Source organism: Protomyctophum bolini, assembly GCF_963924005.1.
Source record: "Protomyctophum bolini genome assembly, chromosome: 15".
Lineage (NCBI taxonomy): Eukaryota > Metazoa > Chordata > Actinopteri > Myctophiformes > Myctophidae > Protomyctophum > Protomyctophum bolini.
Genome location: NC_137876.1, coordinates 13834382 through 13856466, shown reverse-complemented (window position 1 = coordinate 13856466; position 22085 = coordinate 13834382). Strand labels below are relative to the sequence as shown.

Sequence of the window (22085 nt, the reverse complement as noted above, 5' to 3'; positions counted from 1 at the left end):
GCAGAGGAGAGGAGAGGAGGGCAGGAGAAAAGGAGGGGTAGAATATGACAGGGCAGAGGAGAGGAGGAGAAAAGGAGGGGTAGAATGGGGCAGAGGAGAGGAGAGGAGGGCAGGAGAAAAGGAGGGGTAGAATATGACAGTGCAGAGGAGAGGAGTAGAAAAGGAGGGGTAGAATGGGGCAGAGGAGAGGAGGGCAGGAGAAAAGGAGGGGTAGAATATGACAGGGCAGAGGAGAGGAGGGGTAGAATGGGGCAGAGGAGAGGAGGGCAGGAGAAAAGGAGGCCCAGGGTAGGGTGGGACAAAGGGGAAACAAAAACATATCGGGGTTGAAGAGACAGAGAGCGAGACCTGGCTGTCAAATGTCTGCTTCCAGACAGTCTCCTCTCCACCCAGGAGCCTCGATGAGAGCCGCCTCTCCTCCTCCTACAAGCGCATTGTTTCACCATTCCCACCTCCCCTGAATGGAGCCATTTGATCTAATTAACATTCGACTGCCTTTTCTCTTGGAGTGGGCTCATTATGCTGTCAAAAGAACAGACCTGGCCCGGTGCCAGGATGGAGGGAAGAAGGAGTGTGTGTGCGTGCGTGCGTGCGTGTGAGAGAGAGAGAGGGTGAAATCCTCTCGAGGTGCCATTTGTACTCTCAGGGTTAAATTAACACTATGGAGTGTGTGCGCGTGCGCGTTCCCCTGCTGTCCAGAAGAGTGCTTCTGCTAATGGCAACATGAATCATCCGCTCTTAGCTTTGCCACTGAGAGAGACGCACAGAAATCAAAAGCACACGGTTACGCTGAGCTGCACAGTTTGGAGTTAGGATCCGCAAAAAACATTCAGAGCAACATTTCAGTTGACAACATAATGACATCATTGCAAAGTGCATTTTTGTTTATGTCAAAGCACCATGCCAGAGACTGATCATAACCACCTCAGTCCACTGGAGGGCAGTGTGGCACTCCCAATGCCAGGATGAGTTGGCATCCTTTGCTGTTGGCATGTTTGTTGCTGTCATTAGATGGCTTTCAGCAGCAATCTCAGCGGTGGGACCCTTTATCAGTGGTGTCCCCGTTTTAATTGGTTAATAAACGGTTGTCTGTCTTGAAGACGTACACCGTGACAGTTTATCAACACTGTCTTCCCTATTTACTTTCTCGCGTTCACTCACTTGACCTCTCTTGCATCTAGGATGAAGTGAGATAAGTGCAAAGACTCCCAGAGGAGAGTCACAGTTTTTCATTGCCAGGTATTTGAAGGCAGAGGCACGCATACTCAGTCTCAGATCCGCTTATATACACAGTAATATCCCCAGTGCCAGTGTTTTCAACCAAATGGGCCTGTGGGTTACTTTAACACTGAGGATTGTTGCTGTGTGTACACGCCAGGATGCGCCACCCCCCCATCAAACACACGCATGTAGACTTTCATAGCACAGTGACATGCATGTCCTGCTGAGCTGTCCCCATCTGCCTTCCCACCTCCCCTGTGAGCGCACGTGTTACTTCCAGCAGAGAGCGTTTTAATGCACTCCGACTGGTGAGACGTACGATAAACATGCCGGCTCGGGAGGCAGGGGAACAGGACATGTGATGCCAGCTCATTGCCTCGTTACCTTGCTGGGTCTGACTGCTGATGGTTACACAACGCAGCCTCAGAAGTGTTGCGTAAGGGAGAGCTCTGTGTTTTGTTAACTGCTTTGGTTAACAAATGTGAACGTCTTGTGGCAGGGCTTGCTTCAGGTTTTGTCCTGTACCAGTAGATACGATATTAGAAGTAGGTCCTATTTTATTATGGAGCAGCTTCAGCATTTAACTCTAATTAAAAAATAAAATTAAATACATAGAATAAGAATAAGCTATTATAGAAGTAACATAATAAGACCACAATGGAAACAAGTCCCCAGGACTTTTTGTCTCCACCAGGCCGAAGGCATGGGGAGAGAGTATGTTTTGCACTCCGTCCGTCTGTCCGTCCGTCCGTGTGTGTGTGTGTGTGTGTGTGTGTGTGTGTGTGTGTGTGTGTCCGTCCGTCCGTCCGTCCATCCATCCATGTGTCCGTCTGTGGACAGCTAATCTCTGGCACTGTTGCCTTGATTGCAGCCATACTCTGCACACACACTCTTATAGTGCCACCAGGAGGCCGCTTTTTGCAAAACAATTTTTTTGACAGTACAGATTTTGTCCATACTTCACACAAATTGCTACACAGTCTCTCTAGAGCCATGGCACGAAATAGGTCTTTCAGATTATTCAGACTCCATCCTGATTTGCTAAGATTGGCTTCCAAAGTTCGCAGGACTGCTCCATGTCCAACAAAATGCCGCAAATCATGAACACATTGTGTGATTTCCGTGACATTTTGCACGCAACTCGGCCTCATGGTGGCGCTATAACTGGCCCATTCGTATTTTTACCTATAACTGCACTGATCTGTGTAAAAGCTTGTATGCACACTCCCTACAGAACAAATAAAAACCTTTGCCTGGAATCTTTGCTCTTTATAGCGCCACCAGGAGGCCGACATATGTAAAACACATTTTTTTATATTACTACGTTACAGCTTTTTTCCAAATTTCACACAAATTGATACACATGATCCCTATAGTCATGTGATAACGACGGGTTTGTTTCATTTCTCATATTCCATCCTGATTGGCTAAGATTGGCTTTCAAAGTTTTAGGAGTGGCCCCTTTTTGTACAAAATGCCGCAAATCATCAACGCGGTGAAACTGCATGCATATTCCCACTTGACTTAGGAAGAAATGCCACTTGACATTTTTCAAATCAGCCTGATGGTGGCGCTATAACAGGCCCAGTCGCATCTTTACGTATAACTGCACAGATCTGCGTTCCCTACAGCCAAAGGAAAAACGTATGGCCTGCATTTTTTTTATTCCTCCTTTTCGAGAGCCACCAGGAGGCCCATTTATGTGCAACACTTTTTTATATTAGTCCTTCAGCTTTTATGAAAATATCAATCCTGGTGGAGACCTGTGCCCCAAGGGGCACTTCTTCTAGTTTTGTTATCCTTCTGAATACCGGAGAACTCGCTGGTTTACCAACTCGCCGCAGCGAAGTTTCAAGTTCAATGTCTTCATCGTTATGCTAACATGCTGTCTTCATCAGTATAGTATGTCAAACCCACAGCTGTTATAGGTAATTTCCAAAATGATCAAATTATTTTGTGCAATTAAATGGTCGGCTAGATAATGATAAAAAGGTGAGTATGTGAATACCAATGATAATAGGCCTACCATTTCAGGATATTGTTTACTAATGAATTGCATTGTTTCGGTACTTTGGTGTAACTCAACAACTATCCTCTCTCTCTCTCAATTAAATGCAATTTAAATAAAGAAGCAAATTAAACAAAAATGCACTAAACCGCGGCGAGTCGGAAAACCGGTGAGGTCTCCAGATACCATCCTTCTAGCCCTGATGGTACAGTAATGCCTTATTGTACCAAGTTCAGTTTACATTTATGACTAATTCAATCAATCAATAATAAAATATAAATTCTATTTTAGGGTGGTTTCTCAACTCAACTTGATTTGTATATCCCTTAATCACTGTTACCATCTCAAAGGAATATAGAGCCATTAAACCATAGCACCACCATTAGCCTTTTCATGTCGTGCACCCCCTAGATTCTAGGGCCTAGAAGGTGCTTGCGCACCAGAAGGAGTGCATGCACCACAGTTTGGGAACCACTGCCTTAGAGACTTATAACTTGGAAGTACAGAACCCGCTGCCCCAGGAAACCAGTGAGCCCACTGCGTGGCTCGGCGTCATGCACCCTTCCTCGTCTTTACCCCTGCTGCCCTCTGAAGGAGACCCCATGGAGGTGAGAAATTGAAAAAGAACTAATTAGCGAGGTGTTGGAAGCGACCTGTTGGAACATGTGAGACGTTGCGTTCCCCAGTGGACGCGGCGTGTCCTCCAGGACCAGAGGGGAAGGAGGTGAGCACAAGGGACGCCATGTTCTCCAATAGTGCCTGCAGGAAGGCAACATGTTTACCGGCCTCTGATTGGTAGACACCTCAAAGGAAAACATCATCTTATCATAGCCGAGTTTCTCACAGCTCGGTCTCTCTTTTCTGTCTCTCCTGTGTTTTTTGTCTGTTTTATACTTGGTTTGTGTTTTTAGTTGTTGCTTTGCATTCAGCTGCCAGACGAGAGAGCAGTAGCATCCCTGCCATTTGTTCCATTTGTCTCCAGACACCCTACCCCCTGTACAGGCTAGCGAGACATGAATGACACACATTTGATCTCATAGTTCACTGACCATTTTACCACATTTTCATTATTATCGCATCCCCAAAAAAGTCCCAAAATGGTCTAAGCATTTCAAAGATATTTCCAAATCTTTCCACATGTTTCACGAATGACAAAAGTAGCACATTGTAGCATTGTGAGCTTGTAGGTATTTTCGACACACAAAACCATCATGTGACGATAAAATAGAGTGCAAGTGGTTTCCTCCCAGACACACACTCCCGAGACGTGACATGCATTTTATCTCATCATTCACTGGCCTTTTAAGGTGGCGTTCGTTGCTGGGAGCTTGGTGGTCTGTGCGTTCTCACTCCAGAGCATGTGGAGCTACAACACGCAGCACTGTTTCCCCTTTGATGTTTTAAAGAGCATCTCTCACAAGTCCCTTCTCGTATTACACAAGCAACTTGTTAACCTCATCATACCAGCCACTCAGCGGATGTTATGAAGACGACATAAGGACAGGCATACAGTAATTCCATTGACTGCACACTGAACCTTCCTGTTCCATGGAGAATCTTTTCCAGAGGATGTGACGCTGTCATGTGAACTTCTGAGGGGCTGATTCACTGATTGTCTCTAGTCAAACCCCAGATAATTTCAATTATCCACTTAACCACTTAAGCCCTATGCCCCAAATAATACTAAGTAATGGCTTATGTTTAATGACAATTATGAATGGTGTCTACTGTCTAGTCATGATTCAAGATTTGTTTTAAATTATATGATCTTATATCTTGCACACACAAGTCAAATACATTGGTGCAACATTGCAGCAGCAAAACAATTATCAAGAATAGCAGGCAGCGATCATAAGTAGTTGTAGTAATAAGGGAGTATGCACATTAGCCATACCACGTTTGAGGTACTTGAAGGTGCTGTATGCATGGTTCCTAACTCTAAATATTATCCATATGTGTACGTTTGCACTGCACAGTATTGTCAAAGTGTCCTTGAGCAAGACACTCTAATTAATTAATTTTGAGATGATCTGCCATTTTTCTTTTCTTTTTTTTGTCCAGACCACCCATGGTTACACCGGCGTAGTGTCCATTGGGCCATGCAGGCCGTGGCCCAGTCAGTTTAGAGTTGGCCCAGATTAACTTCGAAGAGAGGGGGGTGAAAAAACAAGAAAAACAACAAAAAGATAGCCTACTTTGGCAGCCCTTCTCAGTATGTTTTCTTCTTCTTTATTCTACCCTGTTAGGTGCAAGTGCTTAGTGATTCTGAAGCGCTTATTGTCCACTTTACACTTTGTTGACCGTATTCCGGAAAAACAAATTTGACTGCCTGTATCCACAATCTGATTCTTTCGGTCATGACCCACACTTCATGACCATGGTGAGAGTAGGCACAAAGAGAGCTTTCTTTCTGGCTCAGCTCACTTTTCGTCACAACAGTGCAGTACAGCGACAATTCCGATTCTCCAGCTGATCTCCTGCTCCGTCCTCCCCTCCCCTCACTCGTTAAGATCACAGATGTTGATTGGCTCTTCCACTTTTAGGTTTCTGCAAAACGCCCACCCAGCACTTGGTGCCAGACCGGTCTGCGGAAGACACATGATAATGTGAATTCACATGACCGGAATGTATTATGCAGGCTAGCAACCCCCCCACATCATTGTAATGAATAAGACATAAATGTCAATCGAAGTAAAATAAAAATCCAAAGAGATTTTTGATCGGTGCAGGCGTGCCGCCGCTCCTATGCACAGCCGTGCATGTCTGCCGGAATGTGATGATTTGATTGGCTACATATATCATCATGATAAATTGCACCACTCACATCACACAAGTGTGATTTTTCTACATGGTGGACACACAGCTGAGCTTGTAGATTGGCTATTTTTGAATAGCCAAAGTATAATGAACGAGTAATTGTTGGCTAAACATTATTGTGCGGTTAAGTCATGTTTGATTGTTGAAAAAGTTTGAAAACTTTTAAAAACTGTCGAAAAACATTTTTTGAAAAGCTTTGAAACATTTCTGAAAGTATTTGCATTTAAGGATGTGCCCAAAATATGGACGCCAGGAACCCAGCTGTTGGATTTATTGACAAAAAAAGACAGCCAGAGTCAAGAATCCCTTATTTGTCAATTTCCTTGTACGGTACATACATAAAGAATATGAAATACTGTTCCCCCTCAGCGAACTTGCCGTGCAACATAAAACATCAAGCCTATCTAAGGCACAAAAAGACCAAAACTAAAAACACAAGACATCTTGTCTTGTCTCCCTTGTGTCTACTGAAGGAGAACCAGCAGGAAAACACAGACCTCACCGTCCCCACCACCAAGGAGGAGCAGGAGGAGTATCTACAATGGAAGAAAGAGCGTGAGGAAATCGATAGGGAGAGGGTGGCACGCCACAAGAACGCCAAGGGCCAGTGGAGACGGGCGTGGGACATGGACAAAACCGACAACATGTAAGATGATGGCTGACTCAAGCCACTTCACTTGGCTTATTTTTGGGCTGATGCTCTCCTAAATAAGTTCAGCATTTCAGTTTGTGCATGTTTGAATGTTCCATTTGCTAGTTTGTGTCTGAATGGTGCTGCTATTTTTTTTTTGTCTAACTTGAAGCTGCAATCCGGGAATTATTTTCATGAATATTTGAATTGTATTTCTTTATTTTATTTTAATATTTGAAATGTATGTTAATACTACATTATTACTAGCACACTGCCGTTGGTTGGAGATCCCGTTGTCAGGTACAGTAGCGCATCATCTACTGTTCGACAATGTCAGTAATGTTATTGAAGCAGACGCCATCGTCTGTTATACTTACGACATTTCATTTACTTTGGTCCGGTCGGGCGAGAGAGACTTAGTTTAAACAGACATTAAACATATGGATTGTGGCTTAAAGTTCTCAGTTTGCATGTTTGAATGTTCCATTTTCTAGTCTAGAGTTGTTTTCTTCTTTGGCTATGACTTTAATCTTAAGAACGTCACTAATAATTATAATTAGTGCTTGTGCTATCTGTGGTTATGGTCATATTGTCATTAATTAAACCTCATTGCCAACAAATCCTCATCTTGTTGCTTGCTTAATGTTGCTCACTGAGTTACTAACATTCATCAACTAATCACCAACTGATAGAGGATGTACCTTCTGGGATTGACATCACCTGTCCTTTATCTTCTGAGGTAGGTTCATGTCCAGGAATCTTTAGATAGATTATTTAGTGGAATAATCCATTGTATTAGCTATTAATTCCAGACATTAAAATTAAAATGTTGTGTAAAATCTTTGAATTAATTTGTGTAATGTTTAGAATTTGATTGAGAGCATCTGTATAGCATTGGTATAACATTGTAAGAACAGAATCGTGTTTTTGTTTTCACATTATGCAGAGTTTGTAATGGTGTAGAGAATTACAGTAAATAATGAGTGCCTGCACAGACTATGAAGCTATAGTGAGCACAAGGACAGGAGTTTGAATCTGAGCCCTATCTTGTCTTTGAATGTCTCGCCCCTCTCTCTGCCGTTGGTTTCCTCTCGCTAGTTCTCTCTCTCTCTGAGAGAAAGTGGGGTTTAATACTGTGTAAACAAATACAATTTGTGAAGACAAATTGGGAAGATACTTGCTATGTCCTGAAGGCCTGCTCTCCCACTCATAAAATGTAATCAGCCAGACAAAGTGTTTTAAGATTTAAACGAACCCAGCTGCGGTGCCCAGTGGCTGTTTAGAGAACACATTATGCTTTAAGAAGACAAGGGAAGAGGGGCTATTTTTACCCTGGGATGGAATGCTTTGCCTTTTTTGGCAACGCTTAAACAAGGCCCCCGAGAGAGAATAGAAGAGGAAATGTCTTTCACTTGATAGTGATCGATGTGAAGGGTGGCGTCGGAATCCAAAAAACAGTCACTATCTCTGCACAAGTACCAGATTGTTGACCTGCAGTCAAAGTAATGATGCTCTGGCCACAGGAGGGAGGGAGGGGACGATCCTTCTTAGTGAATCTAGAGGGATATGTATACACTAGCTTAATGTATGCTCTGTCGTGCGATGGTATCGTGTGCTGACAATAGCTGACGTACAAGCTCCCAAAACGACGTCATGAGCTTACAGGCCAGCTATATATTTGGCGCACAATTCCGTCGTGCGACAAAGTACGAAGTGAATTTGTCTTAATGCAAACAGTGACATGACAAATGGTCCACCCACCCCACTGCATGCGTTCCCAGCAATTATCTGCCCATAGAATTTGCATGTTCACTGAAAACCACCAAACCATCATCCGGCACTCCTGTTTATGAAACACCCTGCTTGTGCATTGATTTGCGTTCTTCCCGTGTAAACTGAACCTCTCCCCTTAAGGTTTTCAGAGAAGTCCCATCCCGAGAAAGACCAAGTGCCACCCAGCAGAGGTGAGTTGTTCAGATGGTCTGAGTAAACCAAATATGTCTTCAGTTTACGCATGAAAACATGAGGGCAAACTGGCATACCAGTTTAGCTTGAATATCAGTTGTTGCTTTTTATTTTAACAATGGTGACGTATGCTCAGTGATGTATCCCATGGTCATCGGGGTTTCGGGTCTCGCAACATCATACCCCTCACTCAGGTGACCCAGCCGGGGTGATCAAGTCCCGACTTACAACCCAGTAGCTACCCTCGATCAGTCCCATTAGGGAAAAACCAGGGCCACACAATCCGTTCCTCCTGAACTGCTCTGGGTATGCGGTATCGCATCAATCTGGCGTGTGGAAGGACTAGGCTCTGTGGGTTGACTCCTGTCCGGGCCCCTCCTACGTCTCACCAGGTCCACTCCTGCTCTCACCAGGTCCAGCACCTGTGCATTGCACCAGACTCCCAGCACCAAGCACTTAATTTAGGAGTGGTGGATTCTCAAGCCGCAATGGTTCTGCAGGCTCCACCTGGGTTTGTTGGGCTTCTTCCTCACAGAAGACACGGGCTGGGGCACGAACCCATATTGCTCCAGGGTGCCTGCTTCTGTTCTAGTGTATTTGGGCTGGACAGAGTCATAAAGGCAGAGGGGGATTGTTGTGATGTGCTTTTGTAATTGCTAATTCATGTTGTAGTGTAAAGTTATTATATTGTGTAATTAATGGATACTTTTAATATACTTGTATGCTCACTGCTGTGTAGTCCGTTATCAGCTAGCTGAGCATAAAAGCTGTGAGCTGCACGTGTGCTTGCGTATTAACTTGTGTGTGTGTGTGTGTGTGTGTGTGTGTGTGTGTGTGTGTGTGTGTGTGTGTGTGTGTGTGTGTGTGTGTGTGTGTGTGTGTGGTAGAGTATCTTATAATATCACTTATACAATTGGGAAGTATGTTGTCTCCCCGCTCTTCTATTGAGACATATAGATTGTGTCAAAGGTGTTTTCGGACCTGAAGCCAGTCACCCAAAATTTGAGAGGACTTTGATGTCATGACATATTGTGTTATTTGTGTTTTTTCTATTCATTTGGTCATTAAGGTCCACAGAATGAGAGGTCTGCTCTCATCGCGAAAAAAAAGTTATGGCCATTTTTTTATACCACAACATAGACAACCTAAGGCAAAAACTTTCACATTTCATCATGCTTTAAGTAGCATGTGACATGTCAAACTAGGATGTTTTCATGATTCTGAATCCATTCCAAGCATTAGTTTTGCACGAATGGCCCTAGTTTGACATGTCACATGCTACTTAAAGCATGATGAAATTTGGAAATGTTTGCCTTATATTAGTTGTCTATGGTGTGGTATACAAAAATGTCCATAACTTTCTTTTGCGGATGTTTCCGGCAGAGCAGATCTCTCATTCTGTGTACCTTAATGACCAAGTGAGTAGAAAGAACACAAATTAAAAAAAGTATGTCATGACATCACAGGTTAATCTCTATTCCTTGAGCTTAGCCTTTTGGGCATGTGGCTCTCCGGCTACAGGAAACCCGGATCAAATCTGGGGTAGAAGAGGAAAGTTACATACTGTAGTGCAGCTTTACGTTCGTCTGTGTCGTAACATCATGGGACTTTTTAATCAATGAATAAAATCATTGAATTCTTGACTATTTCTTTGATTTCCAGGTGGAAGAAATGCAAGAAGAGGAAACTCCAGGTCAAACGCTGATTCACGTGGTATGTTTTCAAGGCAGGATAACTGAAGATAGTCCTCAGCCATGCATTCTCATGCCTGTGACATCGATGATGCACCCTATCGTCACACACAGGAGAAATTGTTTCTTAAATGGTTCTTTAAATGGCTTTATTCAAACCTGACCTATTTTGTTTAGTGAATGGTTCTTCATGTTGCTCATGTGGAAAACTTCAAAGTTCTTTGAAGAACCAATTGTTCTTTTAGGCATCTTTAACCACTTAAAATGTGTCTTAAGTTAAAGGGTAAGCATTCGCCGAAAATGGCAGATGTAAGCTTTTAGATCCACAATTTTTGACAAAGGCATTTGGTAAAAAGGGCAAAAGGAGGGGACCAAATATATAATTGATTAATATTAAATATATATTGTCAGTGTTTTTAATGCTGACATTGCCTTGTTTTCAATGTTGAGAGACTAAATGGTTCACATTCTGTCCTCACAAGACAACACATGCCCGAGGCGTCTGTTTCAGACATATAGTAATGGAAGTTCTACAGCGCGTATGTCATGATGGGGCCCTTTAAAAAGCGAACTAGACCAGTATGGCATGAGAATGTGTTCCCTTCAAATGAAATCATGAATTACTAAAACACCAATGGAAGAAGAACATGTTTTTGACCATGTCTTTTTCACCCCAGGTCATGAGTTGCGGAACAAAGGCAAGAGTGCCAAAAATGTGCCACCAGTTGTGAGCAGCACAGCCAAGGGCAAGGACCGTTTGACTGGAAGGGCTCGCAGGTCAGTAAAAACTAAAAACCCAACATTATCTAAATGTAGAACAAACATACCCACCACAATTTCAAGCCTGACCCGCTAAAACCTACCAATTTAAACAATTTAAAGTACTTCAAATGATTGTTGAAAAGATAAGTAATTCCCCACAATGCACTTTGTTTTTCCTTCGATCTTGAACAACTTTGTTTCATTAAGACTCTTCAGCTCAGATTGATCATTAACCATTTATTGCAAAACTATTGCAGTTTGTATGGAGGTGTGGCTCTGTTTATGTGAAATCCCAGATTATCTGCATTGAGACACAGCTCTGATATCACATCACATTTGATATCTCAGATTATCTGTGCCCCGAGAGACACAGTTTATACCACATAGATAGATACATATCACATAATCATAATACAATCCATAAACACATTGTAATCACAGGTACCCATAACAGAACTAGATACCACATAGTACAATCCATAAATCGCATTATAATCACAGAATCACCCATTCCAGAACTAAATGCCACAGGGAGGAGGCCGGGGAGGTGGAGGGAACATGACATCTGAACAACCATTGAGTCAGCTTAAAAGGACCACCTGATTAAATTGTGGGCATGAGTGAGTTATCTTGCAGCGAATGAGAGTGGAAGGGAGTTAGGTTCTGTAATCTGGTTACAGTGTCTTAACTCAAGCAGCGATCATAATGTAGGGGCAGCCGTAGCTGAGTGGGTAGTGAGGCCGTCACCAACTGCCCCCCTCAGTCCGAAGTCCACCCATTATATGTGTTCAAGTGTCCCTGACCAAGACACTTAACCCCCACCGTCAGCAATGTGAAGTTCAAACTGTATTTCCCCCATGGGGTCAATAAACCGTCTCTAATCTAAAAAAACGAGTGGACTTTCAATAGACACTCAAAGTACAAAGTAAATCTTCTGATTGTTTATTACAAGAGCCACACACATTACAGCCGGGAGGGGAAAAGAGTTGATGTCTTTCAATTCTGTGGAGTCAAAGGGCCAGATGGGCTCCCATTTCTCAGCTCTGGCTAGCAATGCAAGCACACGAGAAGGGCCATTCAGTGCATTCAGCACCATCCAGAGACGAGAGGGCTTCGCTATTAGCCGCTGCTGCTGTCACTAATGGGAAAAGATCAAAGAGTGGAGAGAGAGTGTGGGGGGGGGGGGTTGCATAGAGAGAGAGAGAGAGAGGCCCTCGGGCACCACAGACAATATCAACTGTGACCATACACTCAGGTGTGTGAGATGAGCTCTGTATGATCATCTGTCTCCATAGACCATGTTCACACGGTTGCCATTAGATTAATGGAAATGCCACCCCGTTGCCACCCTGCTTTTTCAATGTCAACATGGCCGTGTGGTGGTCTATTGTTTGCCTGTTATTTTTCCTCCACTGGATCTTTCTCTTTATTCACTGCGCTTCATGTGTTGGAATCTTCTTGTGTACAATGGAGATGTGACAAGATTAAATTACTTTATTTTATTTATTTTTCACCCTGGCTTCCCTATTTTGGGTGTGTCCTTATGGGTGAAAATCTTATAAAACATTTGTTTAGTTTTTCTTAATCTTTAACATCCATTGAAGTGGTCTTTGTTTTTACCAAGAATGAAGTTTGAAACGGTTTATGATGCGATGCGTTATAAGCTTGTAGTTCTGCTATTTTCACAGCTCAACACCTCCGTATAACGGAATATAAAATAGTGCTTAAGTACTTAATAATTACCATGTGTCTATCTACACTACAGTATCTAATATTATGTTATAACCCTTTGTTTGTTATTTAATAATTCACCCACACCTCTCATTTCTCAGGTGGGATGCAAATGAGGAAGGAGAGCATGCACAGGTGGGACATCCAAAGTGTAAAACCTTATACTCGGGTGTAAATTACATAATCCCATTGTTAACCTTTTATCCGAAATGCAACTTGATTTCCATTTCTTCCCCCTATAGAATCCCGAGAGCTCATTGGAAGACTTCTTAGAGGAACTTGACACCCTGACGGATCTGGAGGCCGGCGATCACGGAGACGGTGATCTAAAAGTAAAGATGACGCCCACCTTAGAAGCACCGTGCAGTTCACTCTCAGAAGGGACAGAATTAAGCGGTGGACCCACGTGTCCTGTGTCATCTTCAGCCGGCGAAGGGGACGCGGCTACGCAGGGTAAGACTGAGACCTCGTCCCCTCGAGCTGCGGAGAAGAAAGTGCGCTTCTCAGAGGAACTCATCCAGGGGCCCCCTGTGATGAACAGCGACACTGCGACAAATTCGGCCTACTCTGAAACCAGAGCACCGTGCTCCTCTCCCAGCAAAATGAACACTGAGATGCCTGGTCCAAAGCGGCCTCTTGAAATTGTCCAGGCGGTTGATGGTAGTACACACGACCAAGGGGAACGATCTCCTGTTTGCCAGCAGCACGTGTCTGGTGACCTCGTTTCAGAAGCCGCATCCATTGCAAAGGAGAGTTCGCCCGCGTCGCCCCTCCCTCCCGAAAAGGCCTGTGCTTCCCTACAGGAGAACCCAGTTCAGCCTGTAGGCCACGCCAAGAGCACCATCAACAACCGAAACACAGGTGTGCTATTATAGTTAGGGCCCTATGATTTCTGCCATGCTGAAGTGAAAACATGGACTGAATCACAGAATCGAGAGACACAAAGAAAGCATATTATATTAATATGATATTAATAATAACAGCACCTCAGATTTATATAGTGCTTTTAATATGTACCAAAAGTCGATTTACATACATTTGATTTAAAAAAATGAAATGAAAATAGCTAATCCACAAGCCCCCATGACCCATTGTGAGCTTGTAGATCTGCTTGTTGTATGAAATAGCCAGGGCTTAAGTGGTTCATTCTGGAAGTGTGCAGAATATGGGGAAAACCTAGTTTGGCTGTAGACTATTTGTCTCTTTCCTTAGCAGAAATAATGTGTGCTTCTGTGCTGTCCTTTGCATGCGTGTGTACTGTATGTACCTGATCAGCATGTACACACAGGAGCGACAACAGAGAAGCTAACATCAGCTGATTTGTATTATTGCAGTTGACTACACAAACCTTCTTACTTTACAAATGGGAAACAATACCAATTTGAGAAATGTACATAAATTCTCCATGACCCTCAAACTCCTGGATGATGATATCTGCAATGAACTAATGTTGGCTTTCCTTCACAGAGGAGCTAATAGACTCTGGTCTATCTGTTCTGAGCCTGGAGTCTGGAGAAACATGTCCAACGCACACCACAAGCAGTGACAAGGTCAGTACAACAACCAGGGTCACTAGTGGTCCACAAATCAATGCATGTACTGTATGTATATGATGTATGGTATGTACTGTATGTATACTGTATATTTGTACAGTATATGATATAAAGCGATAGTTTCATGTATACGATAGTTCAGAGAAAGACTACACTAAAAAGGAGCACCAATTCCTGTTCAGTCACATGCTCAATCCATCTGATTGGAGAATTGATGCAGGCTATTTAACCCATTTTGGGCGGGAACCCATTTTGGTGTTGGCACTATGTTATGCTTTAGCTATTGAAAAATAGCAGATCTACAAGCTCATAGCGCGCCTGGCGCGCTATGAGCTTGTAGGTCTGCTATTTTTTAAAAACGAAGAACGACTGACATAGAAACATAGCTTTTTCAGAAAACTGTCAGGATATAAAAGACATTTTTAGAATCTGTTCTCAGGTCAGAATGGGCATCCCTGTGTACAGCTCATTCTTTTTCTTAGTGCTGCTCAATCTTGCCGCTCTGCTGCTGCTTTGTGCTCTGCTCTATGAAGTTTTTGCCAGATGCTTGAAAAGCACCTGGACTACATTTGCTACTTCTGTACTAGCAAACTGTAAAAATGAACTTAGTATAGACACTTTTTCATCATTGGCTGCCTCTAGGCTGCCTCTAAGTCAACGGGAGACTTACCATAAAACCCATAGTCTGAACGGCATAAAAGACGCAGCTAGAGGAAAGCCATAACACAATGCAGTGAGTGAACCAACAAAAGAATGTCGGAAATTAACGATTTGCACCTAGTAGTTATGACTGAGTTATTCTTATTGTGGTGCTCCTACCACCACCCCAACATGCACCTGTTGGCTCTGTTTCTATGATTTCATTCCATTCCCTGTTAAATCTAGTTGGCAAATCTTACAGAGACATGCTTACAGGGAATGAATGAAATGAGATAGAGCCGTGACACCAAATAGGCTTATAAATATTTATGCTCAATACATATATTTATTCCGAGTTCCCTGACTGAAATGTAGTTGTGGGTGGTCCTTGAGGATTATGCTAGTGATTCAGAGCTCAAAAATAGCATCTCGCCAGAACCACTGTTTTAGATTTGGGGAATTTGTATATTCTATTGCCTCCATGACCAGTTTGCAGCACTGAAGTAAGAGAGAATGCCTGTTCATCTGAGCAGTTGCCTGACTTCCAGGGATTCCAGAGACAATGACTGCATGCATTGCATACAGCGTATACTATACGCATTGTAAAAAAAAAAAAAAAAGTAAATCTTGTTTTTGCAGGCTAGAGAGAACGGGAAGATTGTCTGAAGGACCAGGCGCCAGATTACTATCTTGGATGCAAGACTGAAACCAAAACACACTGCGATAGAATGTTGCCTTTCTGTACTACTTTTGCTTCCAGTAGCTCATTGAGATGCATACTGTATGGCTTCTCTACGAAGCTGTGATTTACTTGTGGTGTGCTGTAAAACAGCTTTTGGAACACAGTTATCAACGATGTAAGTAACATCTGAATGCTACGAGTTTTGAGTTTTGATCTCCAACTTGAGATCGGAGTGAGAAGTGTTTTTTTTTAACATTGTCCTTGCTCAAATATTTTGAAAGCACTTTATGAGTGTTGACAGTATGAGTATTGATGCATTATCCAGTACGTTGATATGCTGTTTAACTGCAAGCTCATTGGATGTCTGTCTCTGTTTACAAAAGGAAGATTTCATTGTACTTGTTGTACATACAGTACAAGTTTCAAATGATCAGTTCAGGAGGCTAGCCAATCAACCTTCCACATGCAGCCCATGACAATAAACTCCACCAACAGTAAAATAAACTAATCGTGTGCCTGATCTCGCCTTAGTGGTATTTTGAATATAGATAGGTGTTATAAGTAGAACAGGGATTAATTATATTATCCTATCAACTGCTTCCAGCATCCTTCAGCAAATGGCCTTTGTTTCATAGTGCAGCAATCAATTCAAGTGCTTTATTAAAGGACACTTGGGAGAAATCATCCTGACTGTGATTCTAATGAGAAATATTAAGTGTTTTAATACCAGTGTTGCTTTTGGGAGGCTATCAATTGTCTCTCCTTATCTTAGTAATGCTAGTCAGTGGGATGGGGGAAAAATGATTTTCACACAATTACCTGCTATTTAATTTGTTTAAAAGTACTGTTTAAAAAATCCGCTGCGCTCTGACTTAAGGTGCGTTCCCCGTTCAAATCATATCATATAAATAACGGTAATGGGTCGCACACCAAGACTGCATTTCAGTAATATATTCTTGCATTTTGGGCAGGAGACAATTTTGTTTCGGCTATCCAGCCTTCATCAGTGTCACTGATGAAGACTGGATAGCCAGCTAGTTACAGTAATGATACATTAATTCATCTCAACCACTATTTACTTTAATACAGAGAAATTGGAGATGTTTTTACATTACGTGCATTAATATTCTTTCTAATTTAATACTGATTATTTCCAATCATCAGCTCTATATTTGTATGCTAACATTCTATCGTGGGTTGCTGATGCTGCATTTGCACAACTTATTGTCATTAATGTAGAAGGATATAGATGGCAGAAATGTTCTCCTTTTAAGTGTTATTCATAGTCTAATATTTTCGGTGGTGAGGTGACCACCGAACTACAACATGACGTCACTGAGCCGCGGTGAAGAGCAAACCACCGCTCTCCCCAGCCCTTCTCTCTGTTTTTACTCACCACCGCTCCACGTTATTACAGCTGCAGTCGTCACCTCACCACCGGAGCGGTGGTCACCTCACCACTGAAAATCCAAACTATGAATAGGCCTTTAGTCAGACACATAGCCACACTCTGGCTTGCAAGCCATTTAATGCAAAATGACACGGTAGAGATTAACCACGAGGTTAACTACACTGTAGTTAACCTTGCCATGATGTAACAAACAAATATTAGTGAGATATCTTATAAGACATTTCAAATTAGTCTTATCATTGACTTACATTGCACAGTGAACTAGGTATCAAAGGCATTCTTTTAGAACATTAGCGAATGCAAACACAAACACATTCTGTCCATGTGTAACATTACAAAACGTTAAATGTAAAAAAAAATAGGTTCTGGCCTGAATCTAATGAATTGCATAAAAAACACCTATTGTTACTAATAAAGGAGTAACGTGTTACACTGTGCAATGTATTTCAAGCTATTTTAGAATATTTTCTTCTTACTCGAGCAATTACTGAATATACTCCAATATTTGGAGTTACATCATGGCAAGGTAGGTACTGTAGTAGGTACCGTAACTACCACTGCTTCAAAACGCTTCCATGCAGTCTGTTCACAGGCCGGAATCCAGGCGGTAGGGTTCAGCTCTAACTCCCACTGACAATATGCTGGATATTAGATTTTTTGGTTTTTTTCCCAAGGTTTCCTATAATTAGGTTTTGTGTTATTATTGTGCCTTGCATTTTTAGGTTCCAACATAATCATGTACAGTAGGTTACTGTACAAAAAGGTAATTGCACAAGCAGCATCACTGTTGATTTATTTATATGGTCTAAACTAGACTCTAGTTTGACTTGGCCGGCCTAAAACAGTTTTGAAAAGAAGCCCATGTGCATTAGATATCTGTAAAATGTAAGGTTATTTATTTATTAGCAGTTCAAAATATTTTGTATCTTATTTTGGTATGGGAGATTTGTATACATATAGCCTTACGACTTGTGTCTTTTGTTGTTGTGAAGAACGTGATTTCATACGGTTGAGTTGTGGATGTGTTGTGGACGGCAAGGCCCTCAGTGTCAACATATGTTACGTGTAACAGGCCACAAACACTGAGGCCATTCCAGCTGTCAAGAAGGAGAATTTAGAGTTGTTAGTAGTTTGTTTTTGTGTGTAATAGATGTTATTATGTAAAAAACAAATTCAGAAGGGTCAAAACCATTGAGCTGGACAATACATATCTCAAGATCAATCATGCACACTATATGCTTGTACAGGTTGTTTGGGCAATACAAGCTCAATCTGGGATCCCATCAGGGGGAAAACAATCCCTTTGAATTTGCCTCTGGGGCACCGCACTCGTCCGTGTCTATAGAGACCAGCCCCCCTCCTATGGTTGTGCGTCTTTGTTTTCATTCCTTCTAACAACAAACTACACTATGTACCGGGAGTTGCCAACAGATTCAGCTGTGGATCTGAATCTGTCTTGAGAGCAAGCGTAAATTGCAGTATCAGAGTTGGCCACTTGTCACCTTTTGCCTCATCCAGACTTCCCAGTCCTAGGGACTTCATGGTCAACACATGGCGGGCTGACCTTAACGTACCGTGATTTAAGCAACGCAGCTGCAGTTAATGGAATTAATAATGGTGTGTGAGATTTAGGTGGGCCAATGTGCAAGCATACTCAGTATGTGGACGCCAGGTTGTTTAAGCTGTGGTTACTTTTATTAGCTTAAGCTAATAAAAGTTTAATTCAGCTGCATTGTTTACATCATGGCACACTATGAGGTCAGAATGCAATGTTTTTTACCCTTCTGTATTTTTGAACCCTTATAGGAAAACAAATCACAAGCCTATAGGGTTTCATGGCCATTTAAACACTGGCCTAAATGCTATTGATGGGGTGTGGACACTGGACTGAGGGATCGTTATAGAAAACCTGTGTTTCTTTGAATGTTATGTAGGGAAGTAGTAGTATTGGGTGACACTCACTGCGAACAAACTGTAATTTGAAATCATCAGTTTGTGATTCATACGAGTCTGTGAAAAGAAAACCTGGAATGTAGAACATGTTGAGCTTCCATCATGTAGCTGTAATATTGAGTGCCTGTTTATATTGAGACACTGTAATGTTTTTTTATGGTCTATATATTTCGGCAATTAATTTGCTCGTTCAAGGGTGGTTAAACTTGAGTATTACCCAGCTAAATGGCACTTAGAATTCTGACAGGTGAATTTCATTGTATTGCACCCCTGAATGTGCACCACTGTCTGTCTGTTCTTGTGTGTGTTGTAGGATAAAGCTGTGTCTGTCTGTCTCTGTCTCACAGCTGTGTTCTCAGCTAGTGTTTTTTGCTCAGAAATGATGTTGGTTTGTATCTGTGTGCAACATAATTAATTGTGAAACGGTTGGAAGAAGCCATACAGGGCATCAATAAAGCTTCCCCACATTTCAGAAGCAATCTCCTCTCTTGTGATGGTTTTTCCATACATTTTGTGCCGTGAGTCGACTCGTGACACAGCGTTGTTTTGTTGCACTGTCATGCTTGACTCACACTCCGTCGTACGATGGTGTCACACTGAATCACTGGAGAGATGGCACGACAAAACGTATGCATCATCACAAAATCATTTATTTTCGGCGAGTGACGTGGTTGTCACGGTGACGTATGGTAAATTAGCCGAGAGGGACACATGCCAGACATGTAGAACACAAGACCATAGGGAGCAGTCTCATATCCTCCACATCTGTGTGTGACTGTGACCGAGGTTGAACACAGTGCTAAGAGCGGATGAGAGACCCTGTGAAAACCGGGTTGTTGTCCCTGCAAATTATGCCTCCGTGTTGGCAGTCCATGTCTGATTAATTTCAAATGAGCTCTCCGCAGGCCACTGTCGCATTGGAAACCGCTACGTTGCGACCCTACAGGCAGGGCGGGACGTCCCCTGGGTGTTACTCTTTTAATTATCTTTTCCACGGGAGCTCTCCAGGGTGCCCTTCTGTCGTTAACACTGGAGCACTTCAGGGCTTTTGACCTATATGCACGATAGCTTTGTTTCTCATCGCTTCCTGCTGTGATGTAATGGCATCACTTTTTTGGTGTTACTTGTGAAACATGATCATGGTCGTTATTTTACAGTTTTTTTTCTTCGTAATACAAGGTCAAACGGGTAGGATTCCTAATTTCCTATACATTTTAACCACATGAACCCTATAGCATCTGGAGTGAACATTTTGCTAATAAATAGGTCTATATTCTATATGCTCACACCACATTGCAATATCTTGTAAATCTGCTATTTTTTGCAAAGAGATTTGCTGTTTACGGCAAAAGAAAGTTGCCGACCTGGTATAGAACCCTGGGGGAGGATCACGGTCAACTAAGTATATAGGGATTAAGTGTTTTAAAAATATATATTGATATTGTGGTATGAGACTAGACTATCGTGATATATCATATATGGCATAAGTTTTTTATGCTGTGGCACTCAGTGGGTGTATTGTATGGAAAAGCACTGTGTAGTTTCTGAATTCTGATAGAGGAATGAGGAGTGCAGTGTGGGATTATGTCATCTACGTCTGCAGTGGAGTGTAAAGTGTCCCAGTGTAGAAAAGATTCTCTTCGAGAGGCGAATCCAACAGGAACTCAAATTTTATTCCAAACTGTTGAGGCAATGCACCTGAAACCAAATCTGTCAGCATAGGTAATGAGGGGGGGTTTTGTTTTTTGCATAAAATGTTCTTCGGTCTTCAGTGCTAGTTTCACACAAATACAGTAGCTTAGAGCTTTTAGGAGTACAGTAGCTGTCTCCATCTTAAAACACACATTCACAGCTATACATGTTGGACCAAAATGTGTCATTGAAGCGTACTGCGAAGATGCTTGACTTGCAGTTTTATCGCCGTGCAGTTTGAAAACATGAGTTAACAAGTTACATATTTAACACAATATATCTCACAGTTTGATGACTTAATTCTCTAAGACAGGGATGGTTTGAACACAAGTTGCAGTATAGGCTGCTTCTGCAGAGTTTCATTAATATATAATGTATGGGTTGTTAGCCTACCGAGCAGCAGCAGCTTCACCAGAGAGCTCCAGACTTCCCTCTCCAGAGCAACATTAGTAACTTCCTCCTGGGGGATTCTGAGGCCTTCCAAGGCCAGTGAGTCGATGTGATTCCTCCAACTGTGCCTTGGTCTGCCCCGTGGTCTCCTCCCAGTGGGACGTGCCTCGAGGACCTCCCTAGGGAGACGCCCGAGAGGCATCCTAACCAGATGCCCGAACCACCTTAGTCCTTTCCAGGCGAAGCAGCAGCAACTCTACTCCGAGTCTTTCTCACGTGACTGAACTTCTCAACCTATCTCTAAGGGAGATGTCAGCCACCCAACGAAGAAAACTCATTGCGGCCGCTTGTATTCACGTATTTGTGTTTTTTTATTTTATTTACAATCTTTTTCTGATCTATTTTTGACACTATTGGGAACTCGATATTTCAGCTTTTTTTAAATTAATTAAATGTTATACTTCATCTTATGACGCAGTTGCACGAAAGTAACAGATGGTAGATCTACAAGCTTGTAGAAAACGTTTGCCTATTGTCTGTAATGATGAGCCCATGCATGGTGCGTTCAGGCAGATGAAATGATGCAATAACGCATCACAACATCATTTGCGGCAGCTTCACACGTCATTGCTGCTTTGTAGCTTCATGTCGCTGGCTTCCATTGACAATGAATGGCAAACTGCATCGTTTTGCTCGTGAAGCTTTGTGAAGCAGGTCCACTCAGCGAGTGGGCTGGGTCTATGTTCTGGAGCCAGGATATATAATGACATGATGTCAGGTGGTGGGTCTGTGGGTTTATTTAACCAATGAAACACAGGCTCTGGCCATGCAAGAGTATATGAATTAACTGGTCTGGTCCCTATTATATACCTTATACCAAGATCATGACTAAGATGTAGAAAACACATTCAGAACAGATCCATGACTGTAAGGCAGGCT

The 22085-nt window shown here is 42.5% G+C and overlaps 1 protein-coding gene across 2 annotated transcripts in view; it reads left to right on the top strand.

Annotated features, from left to right (window-relative positions):
• The window catches only part of ccdc9b (coiled-coil domain containing 9B), a 34913-nt gene extending 16650 nt beyond the window's left edge, over window positions 1–18263 (top strand). For both annotated transcript variants that reach the window (XM_080784529.1, XM_080784530.1), the window contains exons 6-13: window positions 6520–6692; window positions 8592–8641; window positions 10305–10355; window positions 11011–11110; window positions 12928–12961; window positions 13069–13687; window positions 14294–14376; window positions 15658–18263. In XM_080784529.1, coding sequence (XP_080640655.1) covers window positions 6520–6692; window positions 8592–8641; window positions 10305–10355; window positions 11011–11110; window positions 12928–12961; window positions 13069–13687; window positions 14294–14376; window positions 15658–15684 — 1137 coding nt within the window. In that variant the 3' untranslated portion in view covers window positions 15685–18263. The remainder of the gene's footprint in view (window positions 1–6519; window positions 6693–8591; window positions 8642–10304; window positions 10356–11010; window positions 11111–12927; window positions 12962–13068; window positions 13688–14293; window positions 14377–15657) is intronic.
• Window positions 18264–22085: the final 3822 nt, after the last annotated feature.